The sequence below is a fragment of the Homarus americanus genome, unplaced genomic scaffold (genome assembly GCF_018991925.1).
Source record: "Homarus americanus isolate GMGI-L3 unplaced genomic scaffold, GMGI_Hamer_2.0 scaffold12226, whole genome shotgun sequence".
Lineage (NCBI taxonomy): Eukaryota > Metazoa > Arthropoda > Malacostraca > Decapoda > Nephropidae > Homarus > Homarus americanus.
The window spans coordinates 96092-123367 of NW_024746346.1; the positions used below are offsets into that span (position 1 = coordinate 96092).

At 45.8% G+C, this 27276-nt stretch overlaps 1 protein-coding gene across 1 annotated transcript in view; it reads right to left on the bottom strand.

The window, feature by feature from the left end:
- The window catches only part of LOC121879209 (low-density lipoprotein receptor-like), a 103485-nt gene extending 76578 nt beyond the window's left edge, over positions 1–26907 (bottom strand). Inside the window, 1 exon segment of the mRNA XM_042385804.1 lies at positions 26632–26907. Within this exon segment, the coding sequence (XP_042241738.1) occupies positions 26632–26907 (276 nt within the window).
- Between the last annotated feature and the right edge of the window lie 369 nt (positions 26908–27276).

The following is a 27276-nucleotide window of genomic DNA, read 5'->3' on the forward strand; positions in this document are numbered from 1 at the left end:
CTATGAACAGGCGGTAAGTACTAACACTGTACCTACCACATACTTGGTACAGCATACAGGCGTACAGTGCAACATGAACCCCTAACCTGTAAGGAATACCCTACAGTACAACCAGAACCCCAGGCGGTACAGGCAACATGAACCCCTAACACTGTACCCAGAATACAGGCAGTACAGTACAACATGAACCCCTAACACTGCCCAGAATACAGGCAGTACAGTACAACATGAACCCCTAACACTGTACCCAGAATACAGGCGGTACAGTACAAATATGAACCCCTAACACTGTACCCAGAATACAGGCAGTACAGTACAACATGAACCCCTAACACTGTGCCCATACCCACAATAACAGAGTATACAACATGAACCCCCAACACTGTACCCAGAATGCAACATGGTACAGCAACATGAACCCCAACACTGCAGAATACAGTTACACAACAAACCCCTAACACTGGCAGTACAGTACAACATGAACCCCTAACACTGTACCCCAGAATACAGGCAGTACAGTAACAACATGAACCCCTAACACTGTACCCAGAATACAGGCGGTACAGTACAACATGAACCCCTAACACTGTACCCAGAATACAGGCGTTACAGTACAACATGAACCCCTAACACTGTACAACATGAACCCCTAACACTGTACCCAGAATACAGGCGGTACAGTACAACATGAACCCCTAACACTGTACCCAGAATACAGGCGTTACAGTACAACATGAACCCCTAACACTGTACCCAGAATACGCAACAGGTAGAGACGTGTCCATATATGTCCAGAAGGCAGAATCACGTGTCCAGATGTGTCGACATGTTTAGACAAGACAAAATTCACCTAGACGAGTAAAAACATGTTGAAACGTATCCTACATCTAAAGTTACCTGAGCCAGAGTTGACCTAAACTTTGCTAATTGAAGAAACTCACCTGAGAGTCTTTCTAGTAAAACATGTTGGAATACTATAGACGAGAGAGAGAGAGAGAGAGAGAGAGAGAGAGAGAGACCAGTGGTATTTGATCTCAGCTCTGGCACTAATTATTAATTAGTCCGCTTGTAAATGACGGGGATAATTAGTGTCTCCCGCCATCACGGTCGTCTAATGGGCGGCGGGGTGGCACAGGAGGAGTGGTGGATATTAAAGGAGGGGTGGGTGGCAGGGTGGTGGACGAGGGCATTAGAGGGCGGGTGGCAGAGGACGGGTGGCAGAAACACATCAACCTGAAGAACCCTTAGGAACGAGAGGACAACCATCGCCAACACGAGCAGTCAACAAAGCCTGGCAGTCCCCTCCACACCCACTCCGTCAGACGAACAAAAGCCCACCTTCTGCTTACGTTGGCACTCTTTTAAGATAATTAAGAAGTAAAAGTGAAAAGATTGAATTAAATGAGAGAGAGAGAGAGAGAGAGAGAGAGAGAGAGAGAGAGAGAGAGTCAACTAGCAATATCCGACGGGGTAAAACACTCAGAGCAGAAGGCCAAAAGTCGGGAAAGATTTTACACAGCCAAACTTTTAAGACAAACTGAAGTCAATGAAATAGTTGATTTTTCTTGTTTCCAGACCAACCACCCACACACACACACACACACACACACACACCCAACCTACCCACACACACACACACACACACACACACACACACACACACACACACACACACACACACCCAACCACCCACACACACACCCACACACACACACACCCACACACACCCACACACACACACCCACACCCCCACACACACTAACCAACTTCATTAACACACAAACAAACAAACAAACATCCCGTAAACAAAAACATATATTGGCGTGAAGACAAACAAAATCTAAACTACATATTATCTTCACTATAAACAAAAACGACATTAAGAAACTCCAAGGAAAACAAAGAGAAATAATTGATTAAATAAACCAACCTGACGGTATCTGGCACTCCCTCCCTCCAAGTACCGTAGCCTAACCGATCAAAACATGTTGCTTAAACACATACGAAGCTTCGGTGTTTGGCTAAGGTAATGTGACTTGGGTGAATCTCTCCTTGGGGGTATTTATGTGTTTAAAGATAATATACTCTATGGTAGATGGATATAAAGGAGGGAAATACCGTATACAGCATTATGTATGTGCATTGATGATGAAAAAATAATAAAATAATAAAAATACTATCTTGTAGGGCATAAAATTCTGAATATATAAAATAAAATAAATATATTACATGATTTCTCTATAAAAATGAATAAAATAAACGTGAAAAAAATCGAGTTTGTGTGAATTCCTTTGTTTTGTTCAGGGGAAAGGGGGGGGGGAGGGTTGAAAGCGGCTGGCGTAAGATTTGGAGCTCAATTTGGAGGTAAAATACGTAGGTTAACGTAGGATCTCTTTACATAAATGCTCAAAATCTAAGCCACGAGAGGTAAAAATACAAACAGGAGGGAGCGATGCGGGGTTCTTTTGTTTACATTAAAGGACTCACGTGATTGGTGGAGTAAATTTGGCGCGAAATATTTGGCGGGAAAGACGGCGGCGAATAACAACAACAGATGGGGATAGACGTAAGAAATGATAATAAATGAAAGAATAGAACGAAGGTGAAGGATAAGAAGTGGAGGAATAAAAACACGATAAAAGGAGAAAATATCATGAATATAAACGAACTGAATGGAGGAATAAATGAAATGATAACAAAGAAAAGCGTTGAATAATGAGTTGAATTTATTTTTGATGGAATGCAAACAATGATGAAGAGAAGGAGGGGGTGAAGGAGGAAGAGGAGGAGGGAAGAAGAGAGGAGGAAGGTGAGAGAGACAAATAGAAGGGGAAGGTAGGCGGGAGAAGAGGACGAGGAGGAAGAAGAGGTCAAAGGAGACGTGGAGGAAGAGGGGGAGAAAGAGGAAGAGTAGGAGGAAGAGGAGGAGAAGGAAGATGAGGAGGAGAAAGAGGAAGAAGACCCAGGTCAGGGAGACTCTAATGCTCTCACTAATCACCACAAGTAATCAGCCTCAACAACCTTATATTAACTGAGCTTCACGTCCTTCCTCTTTCCCTATTGGTCGGCTGGTGCGTGGGCGTGTCTCCTCATTGGTCGGCTGGTGCGTGGGCGTGTCTCCTCATTGGTCGGCTGGTGCGTGGGCGTGTCTCCTCATTGGTTGGCTGGGATGTGAGCGTGTCTCCTCATTGGTCGGTTGGTGTGGGCGCGTCTCCTCATTGGTCGGCTGGGATGTGAGCGTGTCTCCTCATTGGTCGGTTGGTGTGTGGGCGTGTCTCCTCATTGGTCGGCTGGGATGTGAGCGTGTCTCCTCATTGGTCGGTTGGTGTGTGGGCGCGTCTCCTCATTGGTCGGCTTCGAGAGTCAGTATTTTCTTATTAGTTGTTCTTGATCTGACTCCTTATTGGTCGGTCCTGAGTGTGAGCCAAACTCCTCATTGGTAGTTCTGGTGCTGAATACACCCTGATTGGTTGATTATCCTCTGAATGTACCTTCATAGACTGGCTGCTCCCTGAATGACTGTCGATTGGTCGGCGGCCCACTGAATTATTCCTAATGAGTCAACTAATCACCGTGAATGGCCCTTAATTACCTAATCCACCAATGAAGTGTTTTTAATTGGCCTGTCGTGTCTTATAAGTTGCTGGACAGGTGGTGGTGTCCTCTGTGATTGGCTACTAGTGCCCAGAGTTGATGGTGATTGGTTACTGGTGCCCAGAGTTGATGGTGATTGGTTACTGGTGCCCAGATTTGATGGTGATTGGTTACTGGTGCCCAGAGTTGATGGTGATTGGGCAGGTTTTTTGCCAATCCACTGCAGTTTTTCTTGATTAACTGGTGATTGGACAGCCTCTAGGTTCACCTAACTTGTGATTGGCTAAGTGAGTCACCGGAATCATCTTACTGGCTAATCCAAAGCAAGTCCCCCTAACTAGCATGTGATTGGCCAAGCGGGAACCCACCTTACTGGCTAATCCACAGCAACTTTCCCAAACTAATTTGTGATTGGCCAAGCGGGAACCTACCATATTGGCTAATCCGCAGCTGCAGCAACCTCCCCCGGGCAAGACCCACGTCAAGGACTCCACAAACTCAATTAATCAAGGACCACTTAAATTTACCGCACTTAAGTTGAGTCACAGGAAGAAAAATTGTCAAAGTCGAACTCAGACCAAAGTTGATAAATCGACAGATCTGAGTTCATTTTGTGGTGTGTGTGTGTGTGTGTGTGTGTGTGTGTGTGTGTGTGTGTGTGTGTGTGTGTATTTTGTAGGTTGCCTTGTGTCATTTTTCAGTCAGATTTTCTTTGTAATTTTTGGAGGTGATGGAGGCTCCGATTTTGAAGTTCAGCCGTAACTTCAAAATCTGTCATCATCAGAGAGGAAGGGGAGGAGATTCTGGCTTCAATATGTGATTAAATACACAGCCAGAGAGCTTCACCTTAATGACGTCAGAAGCTTCAACTTAATGACATCAGAGATTCACCTTAATGACGTCAGAGCTTCACCTTAATGACGTAAGAGCTTCACCTTAATGACGTCAGAGCTTCACCTTAATGACGTCAGAGCTTCCCCTTGATGACGCCAAAGCTACACCTTGATCACACCTGAGAGTCGAACTTCACAGGTGAGTTCTCAAAGGATCCCCAGAGTGTGAAATCAAGGAGGAGGAGGAGGGCGAATGTGCTCCTCCTCCTCTCCTTAATCCCTTTGAGTACGATGATTTAACCCCTTTGAGTACGAATACTTATCATTGTACTAAAGGGGTCAGGCCATCGTCCTTTAGAGCTGTCATCGTACTCTAGGGGGTAAAGTCATCGTACTCTAGGGGTTTAAGTCCTCGTACTCAAGGAGTTTAAGTCAACTCCCCGTATCCCGTTTTCTTTCGCGGTGACTTCAGGGGAGACTTGAGAAAATAAAGATCATTTCTCAGTTCCCTCCCTCAAAGTAATTACTCCCAGCGATAAATCTTGGTCGGAAAGTTGGTGCCCTGAGACATGGGTGGTGGTTGTTGTGGTGGTTGTGGTTGTTATGGCGGTGGTTGTTGTTGTTGTTTACTGAGTTTACACTGTCTATGGTCGCACGAGTTTACATTATGGACGCAAGGTTTAATACTGACGCAAGGGTTAAAATTCAGTATAGACGCATTGATTTACATTATTGACTATCCACCTATCCCCCACCAGCCGTCCACCTACCCTCATCCCCCCACACACATAACCACCCACCTATCCCCTCCCTCACTACCAGCCCCCCCCACCTACCTCTCCCATCTATCCTCCCTATCACCCCCCACCTACCTACCCCAAACTCACCTATACCCCCCAACAACCCTGACCCAGCCAAGATTGATACACCTGAGTTCTCGTTTACAGCACCTGGACGTTTTAGTTGCCCAGGTGGTGACAGAGAAGGTCTTGGCAGTACCCTGAGAGACCATATTCCTCAAAGGTTCCTAAGATGGATTTTTGTCTCGTAAGTCAAGACGTAAAAATAAATGTGGAGGAGGGAGGAGGAGGGAGGAGGGAGGAGGGGGGAAGGAGGAGGAGGAGGAGGAGGGAGAAGAAGAAGGGGACGAGGAGGAGGAGGAGGAGGGAGGAGGAGGAGGAGGAGGAGAAGAGGGGAGAGGAGGAGGGGGGAAGAAGAAGGGGGAGGGAGGGAGGGGGGAAGGAGGGGGAGGAGGAGGGAAGGAGGGGGGAGGAGGGAGGGAGGAGGAGGAGGAGGAGGGGAGAGGAGGAGGAGGAGGAGGAGGAGGGGAAGAAGAAGGGGACGAGGAGGAGGGGGAAGAAGGGGACGAGGAGGAGGGGGGAAGAAGAAGGGGGACGAGGAGGAGGAGGGGGGAAGGAGGGGGGGAGGAGGGAAGGAGGGGGGGAGGAGGAGGAAGGAGGGGAGGAGGAGGAGGGGGAAGGAGGAGGAGGAGGAGGGGAGGAGGAGGAGGAGGAGGAGGAAGAAGAAGGGGATGAGGAGGGAGGAGGAAGGAGGGGGAGGAGGAGGAAGGAGGAGGAGGAGGAGGGGGGAAGGAGGAGGGAAGGAGGAGAAGGGGGAAGGAGGAGGAGGAGGGGAAAGGAGAAGAGGAGGAAAGGAGGAGGAGGAGTGCATGAAGGACGTGTGGCACCATAGTCAAGACAGGACACACACACACACACACACACACACACACACACACACAATGGTTCCTGTACTAAATTTTGTCCCCAGACTGGAGACGTGAGGACATCTGCCTCTACTTATGCCACGAGACAGACCCATAGAGTTCCCCCCCCAAAGATCAAGTTCCCCCACCCCAAAGATCGTAAATTCCCCCAACGATCGTAATCCCCACCCCAGTTCCCCAAGATCGTAACCCCACCCCCAACGATCGTAAGAGATCCTCGATCCAAACGATCGCACCCCAACGATCGTTCCCCCCCCCATCCCAAAGATCGTAAGTTCCCCCCAACGATCGTAAGTTCCCCACCCCCAACGATCGTAAGTTCCCCCTCCCACCAATAACTTACGAGATGTGACGATGCATATTAAGTAGTTCAGGACATAAATTCTCAAAAGATCGTAAAGTTAAGATTCTTGTTTGAGATTCGAGAGCGTATCTAACTGTCTCACTTAAGTTACGACACTAAGATGGATTCACAAAGGCTCGTCAATCTAAACTTTTCTCGTAAAGGGAGAGGTGAGAGAGTATAATTTCCTTCCCACCTCTTCCGTCGTGGAGTTCCATCCCCCCCCCACCACCCTTTCCTTCTTTTCCGTATTATTCTTCACTCTTTCCCGTTCTGTTCCATCCCCGATTCACAAAAGACAATATCATGCTTGACTCTCTCTCTCTCTCTCTCTCTTCCTTCCCCTTCCATCATCCTCCTCTACCATTCCACCTTTCCTTCCATTCCATCCTCCCCTCCAATCCACTCTTCCTCCCATTCCATCTTCTTCCACCTTTCCCTCCAGGCAGTACGGCGTCTGGAGAAGGTATTTAACCCAGAGTATAAAGACAAGTTATCTTACTAACTTTCACCTCTCTCTCTCTCTCTCTCTCTCTCTCTCTCTCTCTCTCTCTCTCTCGCCATCTTCTATCGCCAACTTCGCCTCCACAACTCCTTAAAATAAACACAACTCGATACCCTCTCCCCTTCATCATAACACAGCTTCCTTCGCCAAACTTGAGACATCGCGCCAATTTTTTCCCTCATTACGCCAACTTTCACGCTCATAAGTGAGTTTTCCTCCCCCCTTCCCACACCATCATCGCCAAACTTTCCCCTCGCCAAAATTGGAATCCAGTGAAAGTAAAAATAAACAATGTATATAACTTTCTAATCGTGAAAGTCTCCGTTCTTGGTGGTCGATGTGTATGGATGGCCGGCTACCTGGAATACTTTCTCTCGGGTGAAAGTATAAATCCCACTGTTCGAATCCCTTGTCCCTTTTCCTCTGGCGGCTAGGATTGGGTGGGATTCGGGATTCGTTAAGATTGGGATTTATTGAGAGGAGGGGAGAGAGGAGAAGGAGGATGAGGGAAGGAGTGGAGGAGGGAAGGAGTGGAGGAGGGAAGAAGTGGAGGAGGGAAGGAGTGGATGAGGGAAGGAGTAGAGGAGGAAGGAGGGAGAAAGGATAAGAGGAAATGATGATGAGGAAACTGCAACACAACCCCGGCAACTCCACTACACAACACGGGTTTAATCTGCTCCTGACAACAGTAATCCAATTACCACTTAGCACAGGAACACGAAGAAAGACGAGGAGAAAGAAGGAGGAAGAGGAGGAAGAAGAGGAAGAGGAAGAGGAGGAGGCATGGACAAGATGTAATTTTTGCTGGTAAACTCTCTGTTGCTCTCTAAGAGGATGGGCAGGGGGGGTGATGGGCGGGAGTGATGAGCAGGGGGGGTGATGGGCGGGGGGTGATGGGCGGGGGTGATGGGCAGAAGGGGTGATGGGCGGGGGTGATGGGCGGTGTAAGGATGGGCGGGGGGTGATGGGCGGGGGTGATGGGCGAAGGGGGGGTGATGGGCGGGGGGTGATGGGCAGGAGGTGATGGGTGGGGGGTGGTGATGGGTGGAGTTGCTGTGGTTGCTGTGTTCCAGAAACTCGCCTGAATATACTCAATGAGAGAGGAAGGACGCTACCTGCCTACATACTGAGGGAGGGGGAGGGGGAGAGGAGGGAGGGAGGGGATAAAGAGGAGAGGAGGGGCAAGAGCACACAGGAAAGGATGACAGAGAGAGAGAGAGAGTGCTGACTTGTTTATGGGTTGAGGAGGGAATCAGAGCAGCCATTAATGGTGGCCAAGGGAGAGGGAGACTAGGGTGAGGGAGGGAGGGAGAGACTAGGGAGGTGAGGAGAGGGGAGAGTGAGGGAGATTAGAGGGAGAGCAGTGATTCTAGCAGGTACTCTATGAAGTGCAACAACGCTGTGCTAAGCCTCTAGGAATTCAGACCTGGGACTTCTTGACACAAAGGCGAGAGCAGTGCCGAGGGGGTGGGGGAGGGGGGGGAGGGGAGGAGAGCATGGCATCGGGCCGGGATTTCTTTGCCTACAGGGCTGTGCCAAGCGTACCATAAAGATTCCTTCCTCACCCTCGACCGTCAGCGTCTGCCAGGAGGGGGAGGGAGGAGGGGGGAGAAAGGAGGTTACAAGGGGGAGAGGAAGGGAGGAGATTGGGGGAGTAGGGAGGGGGGATGAAGGAGAGAAAATGGAGGGGAGGTAGATAGGGGAAGGGGAGAGGAGGGAGAGAGGGGGGAGAGGGGGGGAAGGAGGGAAGGAGGGAAGGAGGGAGGGAGGTAGAAGGGTCCCTCTCAGCTGGCAGCCTCCCAGACTCCATCGACAAAATCCAACCAGACGACTTTTATTTTTATTTTTTTTTATCCCCAGAAATAAAATACCACCACACATTTTACCTTCCAAGAAAATCCCACAAGATAAGTTTTTTACCCAAGACAAAACCCCAACAGACGTTATTATTTTCCTGACTGAACAAAATCACACCACTCTTTCCTCACTCCACTATAACTTCATCTCTCCTCACTCCCCACCACCCTCCATCTCCCTCCTCCCACCTCTCCACCACTCTCTCCTCCATCTCTCCCCACTCCACTCCATCTCTCCTCCTCACTCCCACCACTCCAGTCATCAACTTCCCTAACATAAACGCCTCAACAATTCAATGGGATAAACTGAGCAGAAATCTCCCTAACGTTTGGCTGAGTCGAGGGTGTGTGTGTGTGTGTGTGTGTGTGTGTGTGTGTGTGTGTGTGTGTGTGTGTGTGTGTGTGTGTGTGTGTGTGTGTTCTGTTTTCAAGTCCTACAAAACCTTTCCAGAACCCCAAACAAGTTCTCCACTACAAAACCACAAACACAGACCCTACAAAACCCACAAGGGGGGGGGCAGAACACAAGACCAAACCGATGTTGTACACTGGTGGACAAAATGCTCTCTCTCCCTTAGGCATCAGGGAGGGGAGAGGGAGGGAGGGAGGGAGATGGGCGCTGCTATCAATTATGTAACAACCTGATGCTGCTAGTGTTCTCTCTCTCTCTCTCTCTCTCTCTCTCGTCTACCATTGCTGATTGTTCCTACCACTGCTATTATTACTATTCTTCCTAATACTACTACTACTACTACCACTCTTGTTCCTACCACCACTACTACCACGAAGCATAACCCCTAATTAGTGCCTGTCTGTCTCTCTCTCTGTCTGTCTTTCTCTGTCTTTCTGTTTGTCTCTTTCTCTACCTCCCTGTTTCTCTGTCTCTGCCTTTTCTCTCCCCCTCTCTTTCTCTCCTGTGGGTTGCCAACTACCACTTTCTGTGCCGTGTTTCTCCAATACTCAGCCTCAAAAACCACGATAATTTCCTGTGCTTTCTCCACCTTTCTCTTCCCTTTCCTTCCTCCTTACTTTCTCTCCTCGCCTTTCACTCTTACTCTCTTTTTTATCTTCCTTTTACTTTGTGTTTGGTTTATTTTCTCTCACTCTCACTCTCTCTATATCTCACTCTCTCTCACTTTCTCTCACTTTCTCTCTAGACTTGTGTAAATGTGTTATTATCTCTCCCTAGAAAGAGAGAGAAGAGAGAGAGAGAGTAACACATTAGTCTACGGTCAACACAACCCACGTTTCACTATCTCTTTACTGACCTTTCTGATAATGTTGTGACGACGTAAGGATGTAATTATTCAATCTACCTACCTATCTATCTATCTGTCTATCTATCTATCTATCTATCTATCTATCTATTCGTTTAATAAGTCCACGTTGATCTTTCTCTCACTCATATAAAGTCGTGAAATCAATCTCTCTCCCGGGGCTGAACACAGTTGACAAACATCACAAATGTCACTTAAACACGAGCCATACACCCAGTGCCACTCACGGAGCAATCAATAGTGCCTGCATCCCCCTCCCCTTCCTCCCCCAAGTGTCTCTCCTCCTCCAAGTAACCCCTCCTCCCCCACACCTTCCCCTACCCCCCCTCTTATGGGAGCTTTACGCCAGGCGAAACGTTCGACCGTCCTTCTGCCCGCACTGGCGCATTGTTGTCGTTCACTGGGATTGATTGAAGTGAAAGCTTGAGATGGGATTACGAGGAAGAGAAGGAGGAGAAGGAGGAAGAGTTAGAAGATGAGGAGGAGAAAGAAGAGGAAGGAAGGAAGGAAGGAAGGAAGGAGAACGGGAATGATCGCACGAAGTAAAAACACTTCAATCCCCCCTTCCCCTAAACTCCCTTGCCCCACCTCAAAACCCCCCCCTTCCTCCCACCTTCCTCCTCCCTCCCACCTTTCTCCAACTACAAACACAATACAAATACGCTATATAATTACAGCTCAATTCTCTATCCCAATTACACACGGGAGATCATCTAAGGTCATCTGGGGTCAAAGGTCACGGGGATTTACGAAGCCTCAGTTAATGTGTAATACCATAATACCTAGCTAACACAATCACCCCCCATGTTCTCTCAAATGGGTTTACTCAGGGGGGTGGAGGGAGGAGGTCATCTTAGGTCAAAGGTTATTAGTGCATAGTTCAAAGATCAGATGATTCATGATGTACGTGTGAGTAGTTGTGTAGTTCTACCTTAACCATCATTAACGAGGTCATTACAGGTCAACTACAAGTACACTAACTGCACCCACCTCACCCTTATTCCACCTCAACTACCATTAGGAGGGAATTGAGGGTCACGAGTCAGTTTTATTTTCAGAAACAAAAAATGACAAAGAAATGTATAGGTAATGGTATCAGTGAAGGGCAGCTGGTGGGCGATGGGGGAGTTAAAATGGCTAACTGGCAACCCACGACGAGAGAGGTGATTTTCTGTGATTTATTTGTGATTGTTTTTGTTATTTATTTGTTTGTTTTCTTGTAATTTATTTGTTATTGTTTTTTGTTTGTTATTGTTTTTATTTATTTGTTTGTTTAAATGCATTTTTTCTGTGATTTATTTGTAATTTAATTTTTATTGTTATTTATTTGTTATTGTTTTTTTTTGTAATTTATAGAGACTTGAGGCTAAGTATTGACAGCCATATTAATATGTAACAAACACACAAACAAACAAACAAATATTAGGACAAAACAAAAACAATTATTGGTAAACAAACAAACACTACCAACCTATCGTATTCTGGAGAGAGAGAGAGAGAGAGAGAGAGAGGTCATCATGGGTCACATCAGAGGTCACAGACAAGATGTAACACCAACTCTGGCGTCATCCTGGGTCACACGCAAAGGTCAGAGGTCAAAGAAGTGAAGAAATAAAACCAACGCCAAACTGACATTCAACTGATGATTCAACTTAACTCTCCCTGATAATGTTACATGTTGTATGTCAGATCAGGGGCGTCCTGACCTTTGTTGAAGAGACCTCAATATAATACAATGTGACCTAGAAGTTTGGGTCTTAATTTGCATACACCGAAAGACTTGCCAAACGACCCAACTTCTCTACCTTCGCCAGTGTGGGAGAAAAGATCGCCTGGCGTAGCTCAATATATGTTATGGTGGTTCTAGTGGGAATGAACGTCTGGCGATAGTGAATGCTCGTAGTGGCGGTGTAAGGGTTGGTAGGGGGGATAAGGGTGAGGGTGGAATGAGGGGTGGGTAGGGGAGGATGAAGGGTAGGGGAGGATGAAGGGTAGGGGTGGGTGAGGGGTAGGAAGGGGATAAGAGTGAGGAGGAATGGTGAGAGGTGGGTAGGTAATGGGTGAGGAGGGGTCAGAAGGGTCCGGAGGGGGGTGGTGAGGCCCCATCACCATAAAGGCTCAACTGCTATAATAAACGACCCATATCTCCCCGCCCACACACGCCCATTTCCCCCATACAGACGTTTCCTCACTCAACAGCTCTCCATTTCCTATAACACTATATCACAACCCCTGTCTATATACGGGTGAGGCGTTTCCCCTATGTCTTCTCTTTCCTGCCTATAACTATATCTCTTGTTACGTTCATATAACCAGTTTCTAAATAATAACCTTCGAAATATTTCCTATAATTAACCTCAATAATCAATTTAATACAGATCGTATATCCTGCCTATAATTATATAACTTAACTAACACATTTCCTATATAATTTCATCCCTATAATTCCCAGTTTATATAATCCTTTATTGGGTGGCATTCCAGATTCTATTTCAAGATATATCCTAAGACACCCTACGTGTTTACATCCTGCCATTGGGACATGTCCTATACAGTAACAGTCTAAGATTTACTCCCTGTATCCTGCCTATGGACATTCACCATATCTTAACTCACTAATGGGCATTAAATCCTACATTTGATTCACTTCCCCCATATCCAATTTCAGGATAAGTGCCACATCCCTATCTGAGGTGCCGCATCCTATCTCTGGGGCGCCACATCCCTATAACTGGGTCACCATATCCTATCTCAGGTACCACAGCCTATCTCTGGGGCGCCACATCCTACCATCCTCCGACCCCCAAAGCCAGGACTACCACAATATATCCGATCTCATTAAGACACAAGCTAGAGTGCCTATTAAACCACCTGTCCCCATTAAAATCGACAGGTGACCATTACACTAGCCCCTCCTCCCATTTAAATTAGATTAAGAAACTATTAACCTGGGTAATAACTATTATTAATAGGTTATTGAATCAGCTTCTGTGCCGATTAAGTTACCCGGAGCCATTATATATAAGACGTCCCCATTAACCTTGAGCTAGGTATAGGTAAGAGTTAATAAAGACGATATTTAATGGAGCAGTGAATAAACCAATGGCCTCGATGTATAATGTGGGTAAAGTTTTCAAGGTCACGTGCCTATTAAAATACATGACCTATTAATACAGAAGTGCCCATTATTTTAAGTGAGAGTAATAATAAACCCATTAAAATTATTAAAATGTCACGTGCCAATTAAACCATTAGTGTCCATTAACCAACACTGACCCATTTAACCATTAGAGTATCGTCCCCATTAACCAATATGTGCCCATTGGAATATCGTAACCATTAACACATTAGTGCCCATTAAAATACCATCCCCATTAACCAAAATGAACCCATCTACCCATTAGAGTATCGTCTCTATTACCAAGATAAAGACGCCAAATTAGATCACTAGAAACCCATTATCTTGATCTATTTAAAGGACTAACTATATATTACCGGGTCACGTCCCCATTACAACAGAGGTGCCCATTAAGTAGGGTCATTTACCTGGGTCATTTTTCTCGTTAATGACCCGAGTTTGATCACCGGAGAGAAATCAAGGATGTAAATATGAGAGGGACACACACACACACACACACACACACACACACACACACACACAATAATACACCATACAACACAAAATACAATACTCAGATACTAATCAAAATACTAATCATTCTCAGGAGACTATGAGCCTTCCTAATCCTCATCACAAACAGAAGCTCCACTGACGGTGTGATTAGGTGTAGAGTCTAATCTTCCCTAATCCTAATTGCAAAACACGAGACTGGGTGAGGTGTGATTGGCTAATACCAGGGGTAGATGGCTCCAATCCTCACTCCTTGGCACCTGTCCTCACCGAGAGAGACCAACACCAGCAACAACAATACTCACAGGTAAAGCCATGACGTCACAAGACTTACAAGAACGCCGTGACGTAATCCTCTTACAAAAACAAAACAAACCCGCCCTGCCAACCCCACCACGTCACATACCTGGAAACACAAAAACAATGAATTAATTACAGGAATACAACATCCTCACTATGTAAATACAACGAGAAAATACATATTAAAATATATTCTTCACTTAAATTGCAATATATACACGTTCTAGTAAAACATAGAGAAATATATTACATTAACCTAACCTAACCAAAAAATATATAACGCAGAATTATACACGTATATATAATTTAGAATATCCTAAATTCTAGTCCACAGATTATAGGGGATATAAGCCTCTATACATTATACGTCTGAGAAGTAATCATATATGAATAATTAAATAGCATATGTCCTGATATAAGCCTTAGATTATATAGCTATCTCATGTATCCACCTATATCCACCTACATCCACCCCATCCATCTGTCTCCTCATCCACCCATCCCCACCACCACCCACCACAAACCAAACCACACCAAACTCATCCCCAAACCACACACCAAACTCTATCCACCTGAAACCCCCCAAAACCACTCCATCCACCCTCATTAGGTTAAGTTAAGTTATGTGAGAATTTGGCCCATAAGGTAATTTCACAACGTACTAACTCTAGGGGGCCGTCCACCCTGGTTGAGAGAGAGAGAGAGAGAGAGAGAGAGAGAGAGAGAGAGAGAGAGAGAGATTCATTATTCTGTACATACGTGAGTGAGCATAAATTACCCAACCATCATCACTGGTAAACACAACACCACAACAAACACAAGCAACAACAATTAAACAAACACAAACAACAAATAAACAAACAAAGCTCAACAAACAGGTAAGGGGACGCAGCGGCTGACAAACGAAGCTTGGAAATGACAAGCAAGAGCTGAGTGGTCGAGAACCCTGATGACGTGTGAGCGCCACCGACCAATGACAGGACAGGAGATGATGTAATGAACGTCGACAGCCAATAATACTGCTGGGTGAGGACCCCAACGAGGTGTTACAACCAATGATGGATCAGGATGAGAGGTGACGTTCGTGGCACCGATTATGATATCATATTAGTCAACAGCCAATGACGGATAGAGATACGGATGATGTCACAAATTATTAGCCAATGACGGTACAAGACACGTATAATATTGTCAGCTACCAATGGCACTAATGACGTCAGAAACTCATCTCCCAATGGCCGTGGTGCATGGTGACGTTAAAAGCAATATAATACAACGAAATCATTAATAACGAAATCTGAACCTCGATAACGTACGGCTTTGATACACGATGCCATTATAAGAGATCAAAGATAATGGAAAAACAAAGATTGACGTCAGAGGCCAACCCGCCAATAAGATTAAGTTTGATGGAGTTATAAGGTGTGTAAGCTAATGGGAACAAGGGTGAGATGACGTCAGAAATCAACCTACTAATGGCGTTCAAGCACGATGACGTAATATGGCATATGAACCAATGAGGAGAGAGGAATCAGATGACCTCAAAAACTCAATTACCAATAGCATTAACACAAAATAACGTCATAAACCAAACGCACCAATGAACACAAACAGGAAATGACGTCAGAAACACTCCCCCTCCAATAGCATTAACACAAGATCACGTCATAAACCATACCCACCAATAAGAACAAGGATCATATGACGTCAAGAGGAGAAGGCAGCCAATGGGAGGGTTACTAGACGTTATGGCGGCCCCAGGTAAACTCTACGGACCCGGCCAGCCATATTTTATTACCCCCCGCCCACGTAGAGTTAAACTGAGACCCTGAAAACGTTTGTCTGTCACCATTATCATATAGAGGAAGAGTTGAGAGGCGCTATTATCTGTGAGAGTCCATCTAGTGTTGATAAGGAGAGAGAGAGAGAGAGAGAGAGAGAGAGAGAGAGAGAGAGAGAGAGAGAGAGTGGAAGGAAGGAAGAAAGGAAGAGAAGAGAAAGAAGGGGAGGAGGAGGGAGGACAAGAGAGGGGGAGGGAAAGAAAGATGGAGAGAGAAACGGAAGGAAATGGGAAGAAACGAAGGAAGGAAGGAAGGAAGGAAGGAAGGAAGGAAGGAAGGAAGGAAGGAAGGACCTGAAGAACAAAGAACACTTATTACTGGCCAGACAAGAACGTGAGTGCGTGCACTGATTGGTCCTCGTTCAATGAGCTGTTCGCTTATTGGTCCTGGCAGGGCATGGTGATCGCTTATTGGCTCTTGTCAACTGTGATGATTGTTTATTGGTCCTTCCCTAGTTGTTGTTTTTGTTGTTATTGTTGTCGTTGTTTTTGTTGATTTTGTTGTTAATATTTTTGTTGTTTTTATTATTGACTTTTTATTATTATTATTATTATTATTATTATTATTATTATTATTATTATCAATAAAACGAAAAATAAAAAAATAAAAAATAATTAAAATAAACAAAAATCAATATTAAAAACCCATCTCATATTAAACCCACAAAAACCACCATAATAAAAACCTTAAACCACACAAAAACAAAATAAAAACAGCTAAAACCAAATCAGAACTTAATGAGGTCATTTAGGTGAGAGTGAGACATGTAATTACCTGTAATGATATTAAACCCAACCAATTAGTGAATTAAGTGGGCTAGGACTCACCTGTGCCCTCGCTACCAGCATATAGGGGCCCACTCACCCCTCTCACCTGGTTAAATATGGGGGTCCCTCTCACCTTCATATTATAAAACTAATCATATTTTGACGAGAGAGAGAGAGAGAGAGAGAGAGAGAGAGAGAGAGAGAGAGAGAGAGAGAGAGAGAGAGAGAGAGAGAGAGAGAGAGAGAGAGAGAGAGAGAGAGAGAGAGAGTTAATCAAACGTGGAAGGAATAAACAAGGAAAAGGGAGGGAAGGAAGTGAGAGAATGACAAAGGAAAGATGGAAGAGAGGAAGGAAGGACGGTGGGAAGTAATGAAACGCAGGAAACAGGAGGGAGAATAAAGAAGGGAAGAACAAGAGAAAGAAAAGAAGGAGGGAAGAAGGAAAGAAGGAAGGAAGGAACGAAGGAGAAAAAAGGAAGGAGGAAGAAAAAAGGAAGGAAAGGAAATAAGGAATGAAGGAAGAAGGAAGGAGAAGCAAAAATACAAGAAAGAACCTCCACTTTCTGCGACAAATTTGAAAAGTTTTTTAATAAAAGCAATGGCTTAAGATATGACTTCAAAGTTATACTCCGTTATACACTGTTATTACATCGTTATTTACCGTTATACATCGTTATTACATCGTGATTTACCGTTATACATCGTTATTTACCGTTATACATCATTACATCGCTATACATCGTTATTTATCGTTATACATCGTTATACATCGTTATTTACCGTTATACATCGTTATTTATCGTTATACATCGTCATTTATCGTTATACATCGTTATTACATCGTTATTTATCGTTATTTATCGCTATACATCGTTATACACCGTTATTTAACGTTATACACCGTTTTATATCGTTATTCACCTTTATGTATCGTTATACATCGTTATTCACCGTTATACATCGATATACACAGTTATACCGTATATCGCAATACAGCATTATATATCATACACTTACATTGCGTTAATAGTTATACAGTTATACATGATTATTTATAAACACTTACACAGAAACAGGTTAAAAGACTGTTAAAACACACACACACACACACACACACACACACACACACACACACACACACACACACACGCCTCATTAACCTAACCTAATTTAACATCTGAAGTCACATGAGTTAAATTAAGGAGAAAATATAACAATTACAAAGACTTATTTAACACGAGATAAAAATAATACTTTTAAATTAATTCATAAGACCAAGTTAATTAATTATGACAGATATAGTTACCTGTAATTAGTAGATGGTTAGATGCTGTCTGTCTGTCTGTCTGTCTGTCTGTCTGTCTCCAAAACCCCACATCCTCTGTCCTACACCCCTTCCCCCAGATGTCTCCACCTCCATCCCTACAACCCCCTCCCCTTCCCTCCCTACAAACCTTCTCCCTTTCCTTCAAACTCCTCAAGATAAAAAGTTATTTGTAGAGCCCAATCTCTCTCTCTCTTTACCAATCGTAAACAAACCTTTTATTTTTTATCCTTTGTTCACCCATTTTTTAGAGGCCAGGTAATTAACTAATGAGGTGAAGAGATAAAGAACATCACAATGGGTACAAGTTAATGGGGCGTAGTGATGATTTAATGGGTGCTGAGAGAAGAGAGATTTTAATGGGTGGATAAAAATGGGTTGGTATGACGGTGGGTGGATGTGGGTGGGGTGGATTGGATGGGTGGGTGAGTGGGTGGGTGGGGTGGGCGAGATGGGGGGCGCAAAAAACTCCTTAAACTCAATGGAACGGAATTAATGGGTGAGGGAATGAGTTCTTGAAGTGATATAAGGAAAGAAGATAATGGGTTTAGATGAAAAAGTATCCTATTAATGGTCACCCCATTATTCTGACTCACTCGGTATTTCTAGGTCAGTAATTTCACGCATGAGGGAGATGCCGAATGGAGTTTTAAATGACGACAAGTTAATGGGTGTGATGTAATAGAGGTTTTGAGATTTAATGGGGCTAATAGGTGTGACAGCAAAGGTTTTGTGATTAAATGGGATGTGTTAATGGGTGGGGGAAGTAATGGTCCGTGATATAATGGGTGTGTGAGTGAATGTTTGTGATATAATGGGGGGGGAAATGGGTGATGGGGTAAGGGGGGAGGCTTAAAGCGATATGGTTAGGTTAGGTTAAATGGTAATGTATATGGGATTATTATTAAAGACAAACACACACACACACACACACACACACACACACACACACACACACACTGTATGTATGTATATTCTCCTCTACTCAACTGCCATCCCTCAACAGCGCCAGGCGTACACAACACAGCCTACAATAACACGCCAAATCTACGCCAGACGAACATTCGCCAACCTTCTGCCAGCACTGGTTTACGATACGACCCCCAAGTTCCTTCCCGTCTTCACAATTCCATTCTATTTCTTCTTCCTATTCCAGTCTGTTTCATCTCTTCCGGCAGAATCGTTTTCACCTTTTCCAGAAATGTATGTGTGTGTGTGTGTGTGTGTGTGTGTGTGTGTGTGTGTGTGTGTGTGTGTGTGAAAAGAATCAAGGCACAACCTTATCATCCCTTCAAGCACTTTATCTTTCCTTCCAGCACCTTCCAGAACCTTCCAGGGCTGGGGTGGTGGGGAGGTCTGAAAAGGCCACAGCAATTCCAGTTTTTCATTTGATGTTTCCAGAGTCATCTTGATAAGGCAGAAGCCGTCCGTGCCTTTCAGTACTGTGTGGCTGGGCTGCACTCTTCATGAGACGGGGTGGGTAGGAATGATGGAAGGGGGGAGGTAGGTAAGGACGTGTGGTGGGGTGGGTGGGTGGGTGGGTGGGGGTGGGGTGGGGTGGGTGGTGGGTGGTGGGTGGGTAGAGACAATAGGGTAAGATAAGAGTACTTCCAGAGTCATTTAGATGCGGTAGGAAAGTTTATTGTTGTTTCCAGGATCTTCCAGGGTGTAATTTTCCAGTCTCTTGGTTACGTGAGAGTACTGCCAGTCACCATTCATCACCAGCCAATCACTAGCCCTCACCAGCCAGCCAATCACCAATCAGTCACCATTCGACATTTTCCTGTCCAGCTTTTCTCGTGTTGCTTGAGTGAACAATACCATCCAGCCTTCACCATTAACATTCCCTCCACACTCCCTCCAGACCCCTCAACACTCCCTCCCCTCCCTCCAGACCCCTCCTTCCACGTCTAATCTCTCTCTCCTTCCCTCCACAATTCTCAATGTTCTTTGCTTCTTCCTCTTCCTCTTCCTCCCCCCTCCTCAAGACTTGTTTAAGTTACATTGTGTACGGGGGACAATAGATGACGTCAGGGTGGCCAGGGACCAATCACCGCGCATTGTGCCCACATACACGTGGAATCTGCACTCCCATCCAAGTTCTTCAGTGTCCCAGATCTTAACAAATAGTTCAGAGAGAGAGAGAGAGAGAGAGAGAGAGAGAGAGAGAGAGAGATTACTATATCCCTCTCTCACTCTTTCCTCCCTTCCTCTTCCATCACTCTCTCTCTTCCCTCCCATTCCATTACTCTTCTTCCCCCCTCCCTTCCTCACAACCAGTAGTTACAGCTTAAGTAAACATCTCATTCAGAAGCCCTTTGCAATTTGAGGATATATTTACATAATGTTTTAAGATAATATGGAACAGACACCTCGTATATTGTCTCCCATTCCTTCCCATTCCAGCGGGGAGATGACTTAATCCCTCCTCCACTTCCTTTCCACCCCACCCCACCCCATCCCACTAAAGAGATACTAATTAACAAGCGAATTCCTGAGAAAATGTGGAATGGAAATGTCTCTCTCTCTCTCCCACTCATCAGACTTCTCACTACCCTTCCCTTCCATCCCATCCCACAAGAAATTAATTACCACATAAATTACATTTGGGAAAGTAAACAACCTAGAAACCTTCTCTCCCACATTTTCATTTCTTCTCCTTTCCCATTCCCCTTCCGCTCCCGTTCCACATAAGAAGGTAGTTACGTTGAGGAAATTTAACCAAAATACAAATTTGAGATAATAAGAAACGGAGGGAAATTTTGATATGTATTTCCCCGCCCCTTCCATCCTATTCCATCCAAGAGATTTAGATACGTTTGGGAAATTAATCAATCATATGAATTTGATCTTATGGAACAGGAAATGTTAATTATCCATCTATTTCCCTTCCACTGCCATGTTTACACCTTCTCCCATTCCACCCCACCCCACTCCCATCCCATTAAAGAGGTTAGTTGCCACTTTAATGACCAATTCAAGCAAAGGAAATAATTAAGAGACGAATCACAGAGTTTATGGAACGGTAATGCAGACAGATGACTTCCTACCCTTTCCACTACTGAGATTTCCAATTCCCCTCCCACCCCACCCCCTTCCATCCCACTCCCTCCCACCCCACCCACTCCCTCCACCCCCTCCCATCCCACTCCTCACCCCACTCCCTCCCATCCCATCCCTACCCCCCTCCTGCATCCCACAAAGAGGGTAGTTACCCTCAACAGGTAATCCACCTTGGCCATGAGGAGAAGGGAGGGAGGAGGAGGAGGAGGGAGGAGGAGGAGGAGGAGGGAGTGAGGCTTCAGCCTCTTAAGATACACATTAGCGTAAATAAACCTCTCCACTAAGGCTAGTCATTAGGAGAAACCCACGTTGTATGTGGGTTTATGCAGTGCTGGATTGGCTCACAGTCTCGCTTCTAAGATGTTAGTTGGGGGGGGTATGTAGCTGAGAGAGAGAGAGAGAGATTGCATCCCACCAACTCTATGCCCTAATCCTCTCTCTCTCTCTCTAATGGACGTAATCTCGCCATTAATTCTCCCTCCCACCATCCATCTCTCACCCCAACCCATCAGTCTCTCTAATCCACTCCCTTCCCTCCACCTTTAGCTCATCTCTCTTCCCTCCCTCCTTTCTTTCCTCCACTAACTCATCTTTTTCCCTCCCTCCTTCCTTCCTCTGTATTTTAACCCCAATAAACCCCAGTACTGTATAAAAATTCTTTCCTACCTTTCCTCTCTCCTCCTTCCCTTCCTTTTTCCTTCCTTCTTTTCTCTCCTCCTCATTCCTTCCCTCCTACACTTTCTCCCTCCCTCCCTCCCTCTCCTCCTTCCTTCCCCCTCCTCCCTTCCTCCCTCTCCTTCCTTCCTTCCTCCCTCTCCTCCATTCCTTCCTCCCTCCTTCCTCCCCACGCCCTCTCCCTCCTTCCCTCCTTTCTTTTTCTCCCTATTCCCTTGTCTGTCTGTCTCTCCCTCTCTCCCTTTCCTCCACCAAAAACCAACAAAACTTCCTCCCTCCTTCCTTCCTTCCTTCCTCCCTCTCTCCCACCTTCCTTCCTTACTTGCCTCAGTCCATCATATCACACAAGACTGACTCTCTCCCTCTCTCCTTCCCTCCCTCTCTCACACGCAATTCACTGGAGCATTTTTTCTTGCCCACGCTTCAAGCTAAGAGGAGTGTGTGTGTGTGTGTGTGTGAGAAAAAATTGGGATATGAATAAATGGAGGAGGAAAAGGAAGGGAAATGAGTTAATAAAGAAAAAGAAGAAGAAGAAGAAGAAGAAGAAGAACTAGTTAATGAAGGAAGGAAGGAAGGAAGGAGAGAGAGAGAGGAGGAGGAGATATGAAATAACATAAAAAAAGTGTGAAGAGGAAGATCAAGAGGAAGGGGAGAAAGGAGGAAGAGAGAAGAGAAGAAAAGTAGGAGGCAATAGAAATCGTGAATAAAGAAGAACAAGAAGAAGAAGAAGAACAAGAAGAACAAGAAGAAGAACAAGAACAAGAAGAACAAGAACTCAGGGGAGCCTCTCGTAATCACCACTAATGGATGACTTATTGAATACCACGTAACCGGCCGGCCGATACAGCCCAAGAACCCTGGTCATGTTTATCCGGCCATCCAGTGTTGTATCCGGCTATTTTTACCCAATCAGTCATTCTCATATCTGGCTAATGCTATACTGATCCAATCACCTGTTATATCCGGCTAATTGTCATATTAACCCACTGACATCCGGCTAATTATCATATCAGCCAACTGACATCCGGCTAATTATCATAACCCACTGACATCCGACCAATTGTTATATTAATCCGGCTATTGACTATACCGACCCCATCACCCACCCTCATAACCGGCCATTTTCACCTATCCGGCAAGCAAAATGGTGAAGGTTTGGAGCCAGATGTTTTATATAATGAACGTGGAGGCCTTTAGTGTGGGGTACTAGTGCTCCCCAGTGTCTGAGGGAGGCTTCTGGTCCGTGTTGTTCATCTGCTGTTATTCTGTTGTTTTGTGCTGTTATTCTGCTGTTTTTAGTGTTCTGTTGTTCATCTGCTGTTATTGGTGTTCTGTTGTTCCTCTGCTGTTCTTGGTGTTCCTCTGCTGTTCTTGGTGTTCTGTTATTCCTCTGTTGTTCTTGATGTTCTGTGCTGTTCTTCTGCTGTTATTGCTTCTCCCAGGTTATGTAGTCTGCTGTTAATGCTGTTATGGGAATGCTGTATACTGTTTATGCACTAGTGGGTCTACTGCTGTTGCATGCTGTTCTAAGCCGGCTGTTTGCTGTTACTGTGTCGTTACAACACCCCAAACATCACTGTTGTGCTGTTACTTGACCATCTGTTGCTGCACCACAAGTAACACTCAAGTAACACGACAGAGATGACAACAGTCACACTCAGTCATGTTAGTGTTACTTAATGTCCTGTTACTGTATCTTCCTGTAACCTTATGCCACGACCTCAAGTATGACCTTCAAGTACGACCTATTATAACTACTTAACGTCACTACCCTCGAGTACGACCTGTATCTGACGTCACTACTATCAAGTACGACCTATATCTGACGTCACTACCATCAAGTACGACCTATATCTGACATCACTACCATCAAGTACGACCTATATCTGACATCACTACCATCAAGTACGACCTATATCTGACATCACTACCATCAAGTACGACCTATATCTGACGTCATTACCCTCAAGTGTGACCTTTTACAACTTGTACAATACGTGTCCACTTCCTAACTGGGGTCGTTTGTATCCATTCACTCTACAATTGCATAATATTTCCTCTCTCTCTCTCTCTCTCTCTCTCTCTCTCTCTCTCTCTCTCTCGTCTCTTTCTTCATACCCTCTGTTTCCCTTGTTCTCTCTCTCTCCTAATCCAATAATCCCTCACTCCCTCTTTCTCTTCCCTGGTCTTGGAGTCTCTTAATTATCTCCACCTATCTGTCTACACTTTTATCATATAGTCTATTATATTCTCCCTTCTTCCTGCCCTATTCTCTCCCTCTCTCTCAGCCTTCTCCCTCCTTCCCTCTTCCTTCCACCTCTCCCCTCCTTCCTCTGTGTTTCCTGTTCCACATCTCTTATCACGTCAGCACCCTCTCTCCCCCTTCCATCTATTCTCCCTCTTCTCTTCCTCTCCTCCCCTTTCTCTTCTATTGTATTCCTTCCTTCCTCCTTTCTCTCTCCTTTCCCTCTCTACCTCCCTTCATTTTATCTTGTCTCCCTCACCTCCCCCTCCCCCTTTAAAAACCCGTCCCCTCACACCCCCGTCCCCCGTCTCTCCTTGTCGCTCATCTCTCTCCCTTCCTCTCCCCCCTTCCTCCCTCATCATCTCCCTCCCTCGCCACAAAAGCCGTCGACAAGTTAAGAACGGTTCCACCTCGTCTGGTTCGGCTCAAAGCACCTCCGCAAACTTTGCTCTCACTAACAGCCCTGGCGGCCGTAACAGCCACGGCAACAGCACACCAACAAGAGAATTACAAGAGCAGCAATAACAAAAACAACAGCAAGAACAAGAGCGACAAGAACAGCAGCAGCAAGAACAGCAGCAGCATTTCTCGAGGTTGTTGACATCCCTTCCTTCCTGACTGTCCGCCTGCCAAGACGCGCCCCATTAAACTGTGGAGCTGACGTTGCCTTCATGCTGCTGTCCTCCTGACGAAGCTAACGCTGCCTCCATGCTGCTGTCCTCCTGACGGTGCTGACGCTACCTTCATGCTGCAATGCTGACGCTGATTTCACGCTGTCCTACTGACGGTGCCCAGACAACCTTCACACTACTCTGCTGACGGTGCTGACACAGCCATCACAACACTACTACAACCTTCACTACTGCTGACGTTAGTAACTCGCTGGTGCTGACACTCAGGTTGCAGCAGACGAGGTCATGCCGCCATAACCATCTGTTGCCCTCATACTACCGCTTGTTAGTGAGGCCATTGGCTGGTCATTGTCACGATTGTTGATACTGCCGCTGTACCTCCTGCTGTTATGACCCTGTGCTGTTGTTATTGCTGCTGCTGTTATCCAAAGACCTACACAACCTTGAATCACCACCAACAGGAAAAAACCTAACCTAACCAAACCTAACCTAACGTAACCTAACCAAACCACATCACCCACAACAATAGTCACCATCGGCACAACAAAGCCATATAATCACACAACAATGAGGAGCCGATTTCCCGATATTTTCCTCCCGATATATTTAGGGGAAGAAATATACCATTAAATATATCGGTTAGAAATATGTTTTATTTAGATCAGAAACACGAAATTAACCTGAAGAGAGAGAGAGAGTTAATATGACTGAAGCGGAATTAATATAAGGGTGAAGGGGAGGAGGGGGAGGAGGGGAGAGAATGAGAGAGGAGGAGGGAGGGGAGGGTGGGAGAGGAATAGAGGTGAGGGGGAGGGTACATATTTTTCCAAGCCCAGTATATTTCCCACTTAATAATATAAGTAAATACACCAAATATATTTCGTCGTGTATATATAATAAAGTATATTTCAAAATCCACCGAAATATGCAGGTGAAATATACCAATATAATTAAACACTTACTATAATTAATACATGTATAAATATATATTATTTAATTAGTGACAAATATTCACACCTGTCCAGCCATCCACCTGTCCAACGTTTCACCTGTCCAACGTTTCATCTGTCAGCCATCCCACCTGTCCAACGTTTCTACTGTAACGTTTCACCTGTCCAACCCTCCACCTGTCCAACGTTTCACCTGTCCAACGTTTCATCTGTCCAACCATCCACCTGTGTCAACGTTTCTACACCCCATAATCCAGCATTTCACCTGTCCAGCCATCCACCTGTCAACTTGTTCACCTGTCCAACGTTTCATCTACTGTCCAGCCATCCACCTGTCCAACGTTTCACCTGTCCAACGTTTCACCTGTCCAGCCATCCACCTGTCCAGCCATCCACCTGGCCAGCCATCCACCTGTCCAGCCATCACCTGTCCAACGTTTCACCTGTCCAGCCATCCACCTGTCCAACGTTTCACCTGTCCAACGTTTCACCTGTCCAGCCATCCACCTGTCCAGCCATCCACCTGTCCAGCCATCCACCTGTCCAGCCATCCACCTGTCCAGCCATCCACCTGTCCACCTGTCTGTATTACACCTACGTTAAATTAGTCCATACCTTAATTAGCGAAGGTGTGTTGCTCTGTGTTGGGTAATGTAAAACTGTGTTGCTGTTTGACTCGAGTTGATGATTATGTGAACACCACTCTTTGAGGCTGATGGTTTGACCCCTTTGAGGGTTTAACATTATAAAGATGATTTAACCCTTTGATGATGATTTAACCTCTTTGAGGGTGATGGTTTGACCTTTTGAGAAGGAGGATTTAACCCTTTGAGGATGGCTTAACCCCTTTGAGGGTGAGTACTTAATCCTTTCCGGATGATGGGTTAACTCTTTTAGGATGAAACTCAAAGGGTTAAATCATTATGGTAGGATTTGTGTGAGGTCTGGTTTGTGTGAGGTATGGTAAGTGTGAGGTCTGGTTTGTGTGAGGTGTGAGGTCGGGTTTACACAAGGTTTGGCTGGTACGAAATCAAGTTTGTGTGAGATCAGTGTACAGTAGTTGACAGACCGAACGAGGCGAGGCGAGGACCTGGGCTGGGCAGGGCAGAGACCTGGGCGGGGCGGGGACCTGTGGGCGGGGCGGGGACCTGGGCTGGGCAGGGCAGGGGCCAGGGGACTTGGGCTGGGCAGGGCCCAGGGGCGGGGACTTAGGCAGAAGGGGCAGGAACAGGACCTGGGCAGGGAGCGGGGCAGGGGCAGGGACCTGGGCGGGGTGGGGCCGAGGCGGCGAGGGAGCTGGCACGGTCACAGGGGGTCGATACTGCACCCCTCCTCCATCCACCATGGCTCCATCTCCTCTCCTCCTGACCTCCCTCATCCCTGACCTCCCTTCTCCTCCCTTCCTTCCTCCCCACCCTGACCTCCCTCCTCTCCCTGACCTCCCTCACACCTCCAGGTCACAATACACTCAGCTCCAACCACCAGTGCTGTCCAGAGTGCCGACTTGCATTGGGTTCAATGGCTCCTTACTCTCTCTCTCTCTCCCTATGCTCCCTTTCCTCCCTCATTTTCCCTATTATTCCCTCCCCCTCTCTATCTTCCTCCCTCTCCATCCTCTCACCCTTTCTATCTCCCTAATACCCCTTCTCCCCCTTCCTACCTTCTCTCCCCTCTCTATCTCCCCATTATGCACCCACTATTAATCTCTCCTCCC